Source organism: Chrysochloris asiatica, unplaced genomic scaffold, assembly GCF_000296735.1.
Source record: "Chrysochloris asiatica unplaced genomic scaffold, ChrAsi1.0 scaffold00015, whole genome shotgun sequence".
Lineage (NCBI taxonomy): Eukaryota > Metazoa > Chordata > Mammalia > Afrosoricida > Chrysochloridae > Chrysochloris > Chrysochloris asiatica.
The window spans coordinates 33,337,602-33,343,694 of record NW_006408533.1 but is presented as its reverse complement, the minus strand read 5'-3'; the positions used below and the strand labels follow the sequence as shown (position 1 = coordinate 33,343,694).

The window sequence follows — 6,093 nt, the reverse complement described above, 5'->3', positions numbered from 1 at the left end:
TTACGGGAGTAGAAAGCCTCATCTTTCTCCCGCGGAGCGGCTGGTAGTTTCGAACCGCTGACCTTAAGGTTCGCAGCCCGATTCGTAACCACTACCGCTACCAGAGCTCGATAGAGGGGATATATTTCAAAGTTAGATTTCTGAAATGCCTAGCTGAGAAAAGGTGTCATGGAAAAACCCCTGATATCGTTTTAGTATTGCCCTGAAGATTCTTCAGTGATCCACTGCACATGAAGAAACTAATCCTGCGTGTCTTCTGTTTTAGGGAGAGGAGTGCGCCTGTACTACATCGGAGGAGAAGTCTTTGCGGAATGTCTGAGTGACAGTGCAATCTTTGTGCAGAGCCCCAACTGTAATCAGAGATATGGCTGGCACCCTGCAACCGTGTGCAAAATCCCACCAGGTAACCACCCAACCGTGTTAACAATGTGCTGATTTCTTCTAGTTGCTAATAATTCTAGGAATTAGGAGATCATTTGCACACATTTATATTCCACAATCTATAGTCCTTCTTAAATGATTTTTAAATAATGATACAGTTTTTACACTTCGTTCTACTGTTTTATAACTCGTAGGTTGTAATCTCAAGATCTTCAACAACCAGGAATTTGCTGCCCTTTTGGCTCAGTCTGTCAATCAGGGCTTTGAAGCCGTGTACCAGCTCACTCGAATGTGCACCATCAGGATGAGTTTTGTGAAAGGCTGGGGAGCAGAGTACCGGTGAGTACTACCTACTCGACTCTTTGCATCTTCTGCAGTTCACTTGTACTGTTTCCATCCAGCTTACTGAATTAGGGGCCTTTAAATTCAAGACTACTGGAGTACCTTTTTCAAAGTACTGTGCTGACTTTACAGGAGATATGATTAGGAGCTGTGCAAAAATGTATGTTTTAATATACAGGGTGTTAAATATCTTAAAAGAGTTGATTGGAAGGTTGTATCAGTTCATAGGAGAGCCATTCTCATTTGGGGCTCAGGTAAAGCCTCCTGGTAGAGTTGCTCATGTGTGATTTAAGTTCTAAACGATGGATAAGATTGCAGTAGGCATTGCTGTGAGGGGTTTATGAAGGATATGTCTTCAGTAGAGACGAATCAGGCTAGATAAAGACATTGAGACTAGCTGAATGTCAATAAGAGGTGGAACTTTATTCAGTAGCAGGAGGGGATAGTACACCTTTCAACAAGACTAAAAATGGCTGTGACTGCTGCTATCCTTTATTGGGTTGAAACATAAGATTGCCATCTTAGTAGTGTGGAAATTAGGCCTTGAAAAGTTTGATAATTTCCCCAGGTAGAGAAAGGACTGGAAAACAGAATTGCTTCACTTCTTTTTCTCAACCTCTTCTCTAAAGATTGTTGTCATTAGTGCCGTTGAGTCTGTTTCACACTTGCCAGGCTGTAAACCTTTGTAGGAGCAGAAAGCCTCATCTTTTTAAACAAGGAAGTGACTGATGGACTTTGAATTGCTAACCGTCTGGTTTGCAGGCCAGTGCTTATTCTTCAGAGTCACCAATACTTCCTGCTCTCTAAAGATAGTAGTAAAAATGATGTGATTTAGTTTTACCTTCCCTTCACCAGATCCATCTGGAAAAGAGGGAAACTATTCATTGCTGATTCTACCTTAACACCCCACCCCACCCCCCACCCCCCACCCACCTCATTCTGAAACTAAGTACACTCACCAAAGCTTGTGAGCCAGCCACTTCATGCCTTACATTTTTACATTTCTCAGACTGGACCTGTTTTTGAAGACAGCCTAATGAGATTAAGATGATTAAGACAAGTATATTACTGAGAGAACTTGCTTGCAGCTATCCACTGATCTTTGAGACATGTGTAAACATATTTTATCTGGAACAAACCTATGCATGTATGAGCTGGAGCTTAGTAACAATACTTTTTTACTTAGCCTTATACCGTAATAAACAGAAAAGAAAAATGTGGTTGACAAATATGTCAGAGTTATGTGAACCAGTGCCTGAAGTGAGTTAACATGGTAGGAGTTAAGCCCTCTAGTGCAGGTCTGTGCGTAAGGAAGAGTGGGAACAACTGCCTTAAACCCAAATTAAGAGTTAGTTTCTTGGTAATTAAACTAATCCAGTAATAAAAGTGTGAAAACAAACTGGGAAATATCTAGAATTCAGCAAATGGCAAAGTCAAAAGTAAAAGAGATCTTAGTATGATTACTGAACAAGGCATGGTCCAAGGGAGAAATAGAAGTGCTAAAAGAACAGTCAGAGAGGTTAGTCTTGTGCATACCTCAAGGATAATATGAGTCAACATGTAGAGTGGGGTAAATACAACTTTGAGATTTATAAATAAAAATATAGTTGTTGTTATGTGGAGTCAGTTCCGACTCATAGTGACCCTGCACAGGGTTCCTGAGGCTGTAAATCTTTACGGAAGCAGAAAGCTTCCTCTTTCTCCAGTGCTAAATTGAAATAGAGTCCTGGTGTGATGCTGTAGGATAAGCATTGGACTGCAAACCACAGGGTCAGTGGTTCAAACCCACCAGTCACTCCTCGGAAACTCTATACAGCGTCTCTGTGAGTCAGAGCCAACTTAAAGTACAGAGTCTGTACAAGCCAGATTTTATTGATCACAGTTGTTCTTCCTAGCATGTTTTAGGAGTAATCATCTACCAGATATGTGGGGTCTCCTAGAGACAGGTTTGGGTGGAGACTGGGATTAAAGTGCTCATAGTTAGTGTAGGAGATACAGGAAACGCTGGTAAGGAAGGGAGGGTGAGGCGGGGAGTGGGGAAGTCAGGCAGGGAAGCTGTCCACCACAGTGGGTGGTCATGGGAGTTCATTCCCTCAGGGAAACTTTGAGAGAATTAGACCACCCAGGGGAGAGGTGTGCTAGGGCTTGCCAATTCCCAGGTCACTGGTTGGGGGCTGCTCTCGGGATGTTCATTCCCCGGCGTATCTAGCGTGCCCTACCTGGGGTGGAGCAAGGAAGACCTCAGGCACGGAAATGCCAGTCCTTTTGATTGGAAGTTGTCTGGAGGCACACAAAGAAATCTGAAGATTGTAAGTGGGGCACTGACCCCATCTGTTAGAGAAAAGCACCTCTTGGGAAATACAATTTAAAAACATTTTGAGCTTGTGTTGCTGGGAAATGAAGAGTTAACAATGACATCAACTTTCTCATGCTTGAAGAACTGTCACGTAGAAGAAGCAAGCAGACTTTTTGACTTACTCTCTATAGGAAAGAAGACAACTGAAATCAGTACATGGAGTGACAGGATATCATTGACAGCCCATTTTGTTCAAGTCCTAGAGGTGTTATTAAAGGACTGAACAATGCTCCTAAAAGGAATGTTATTCGTAGGCTTTTGTGGGAGAAGATTGGGTTCTTGACCTTCTGTGATAAGAATGTGGCTTAGATCAAAATTCTGTTTTGTGTTGGTATCCTTGAAATATGGATTTGTGAGTCATTTAGACTTTGATATTTGAGTATTTACTGTTCGGTGGTTGACTCCTAATAAGTAAGGTTCATAAGTTTCGTAGGGGCCATCCTTACTCTCTTTTGTTCTGGCCAGATTATTGATAATGCTTATACTCTCTCTAAAAAGGCCCTATTTGGGGTGGTAAATAATATAGTCACCTTACAAACGTAGGAATCGGTGGTAGTTCATTGGTGGAACCCTCAACTTCCATGCGAGAGGCTCGGGTTTGATTTCCAGCCAGTATACCTGGAACACAGCCACCGCCTGTCTGCCAGTGATGACTTATATGGGCTGCCGTGGGTCGGATTGACAACTTGCAACAGCATGGTGCTTAATAGGTTTTTGAAGTTTCAAGATAAAACTAATTAGGAAGGATGATCTGGCAGTCTGCTTCCAAAAAACCCAACAATGAAGACCCGTGGGTCACAGCTATCCAATTCTGCATGGATTCGTTGCAAGTTGGGGGCCTGACTTGATGGCCAGGGCTCCTTAACTAACAACAGTAACAACTAATTTTAATTTTAGAGGAAAAGAATGTTTTTAGAAACCTCTTTAAATGATGAAAGTGCCTGAAAGAACTTTGTTGTACTTCATCAATTTTTTTTTCCCAAAATAATAAGTATGTAAAGTTAATGCATATTCAAATGAATTTAGGTTTTAGTGTATATACCCTATTAATTTTCCTAAGTTCTTAATAAATGCATGTACCTAGACACAATCATATGTTCTTTTAATTTTACAATGATTTTCTTTATTCATTTAAACAGAAGGCAGACGGTAACAAGCACTCCCTGCTGGATTGAGCTTCATCTGAATGGACCTCTACAATGGTTGGACAAAGTATTAACTCAGATGGGATCCCCTTCAGTGCGTTGCTCAAGCATGTCATAAGGCTTTATCACCAATCAAGTCCCATCGAAAGACTTAATGTAACAACTCTGCTGTCATAGTATTTGTGTATGGTCCCCATGGACTATTTACTATCCAAAAATTCAAGAGAGAAAACAGCACTTGAGGTTTTATCAATTAAAGCACCTTGTGGAATCTGTTTCCTACATTTGAATCTTAGATGGGAAAGCTAGTATCTAGAAATAACCCTCCCATGAAGGAGGAAGAGAAGATTTTTAAAGACTTAATGATGTCTTGGGCGTAAATTGAGTATCCCAAAGGTTTATTATAACAGTAGTAATGATGTGTACGGGAATGTCTCATGATTGGGTACCACAGTATTGTGCTGTTTATATACATGTTTAGTTTGCATAAATTAGTGTGTGTGCTGCTTCTTGTTTTAGGCAAGCCTTTATAATGTTACAGTTCCTAATCTGTTACTCCCACTTCTCCGTTATTTTTGTGTCTTTTTTAATATATAATATATATCAAGATTTTCAAATTATCATTTAGAAGCAGATTTTCCTTGTAGAAAAATGAAATTTCCTGCCTTTTACCAAAAATAAACTAGTGGGGGAAGAAAAGTGGATTCACTTTTGAAATCCTTGACCTCAATGTGTTTGTGGGAATTAAATGATCATTCTTTTTGTGTTTATTTACTGTTAAGTTTTGTTACGGAAACCATAGCGAAGATCTTTCCAAACCTTTTCTCCATTCCCACACTTGTCCTGATATCAAAACAGCATTACCTGACACACGGCGCCAGTGGTGGTCGCACTGGTCCTGTGGGCACAAGTGGCCTCGAGGGGTGACCCCAGGGGTGCAGCACAGAGTGGAATTAGGGAGGAATTCCATTTGCCCTACAACCAAGTTTTAATGGCTAATCATTGCCTTGTGAAAACCTTAGCAGTCTATCAATCGATCCTTACGCTTCATAAAAAAATGCACATGGCAGTATCATTACATTCAGGGGTACCTGAATTATGTCAGTATATTTATTCTGTTTTCACAAAGTCTGTCGATGAATTTGAATACTATTTTTAGAAGGCATTTCAAAATATCTCAGCAACCGAACCTGTACTCTTTGACATGTGAGTACTTTCATTCGATCTATCAGATTACATTATGAAATGGACCTTTTGTAAATGTTACTGCTTCTGCAGAATACTTAGGAAAGTAATGCTGAGGTATGATGAGATAGGGGCCATCTGTTTTAAAAATATATTGTATTCAATTGGTAAAAATCAATGTTATTTTTCAAAATTATGAACTTAGAATGAAAAGATTGGGAGAGAAGCAATTTAGCAAGTTTTTCAGCTTGTAATTATTTGTAGCCTGAGCTGGTCTTAAAACCAGTTCATAACTGTCTCCATGACGGACTATATTATTACCACCCATATTTTAGGCTCTGCTGTCAGAGGAGATTTCATAAACTTTTGGTAGTCCATTGTGCAGCATATAATTCTCATGTCTACTATTAACTCATTGCAATTTTTATATGTATATTTTTTCATCTCAATAGAAATGGAAAATAACCACTCCTAATCCCCTCTTAGTAAATTTTCATATTTTGAAGATAGCTATATCTTTGGTACTTGTTCTTTGAAATCATGCTCACTGGCACATACCGGTATCATTTTTCAGTATTTTGAGTATTTGATTGTTTTCTATTGGGTACTGCCCATGTTCCTATATTTGTATGTTATATGTATTTGTTCATATAAATATGGCAATGATTTTTTTTTTTCTTCCAT

The 6,093-nt window shown here is 39.6% G+C and overlaps 1 protein-coding gene across 2 annotated transcripts in view; it reads left to right on the top strand.

The window, feature by feature from the left end:
* SMAD2 (SMAD family member 2) overlaps positions 1 to 4,915 on the top strand; it is a 49,485-nt gene extending 44,570 nt beyond the window's left edge. Inside the window, exons 8-10 of one of the 2 annotated variants that reach the window (XM_006835114.1) lie at positions 266 to 403; positions 576 to 720; positions 4,219 to 4,915. In XM_006835114.1, coding sequence (XP_006835177.1) covers positions 266 to 403; positions 576 to 720; positions 4,219 to 4,342 — 407 coding nt within the window. In that variant the 3' untranslated portion in view covers positions 4,343 to 4,915. The remainder of the gene's footprint in view (positions 1 to 265; positions 404 to 575; positions 721 to 4,218) is intronic. The other variant, XM_006835115.1, reaches the window with a different exon arrangement.
* Positions 4,916 to 6,093: the final 1,178 nt, after the last annotated feature.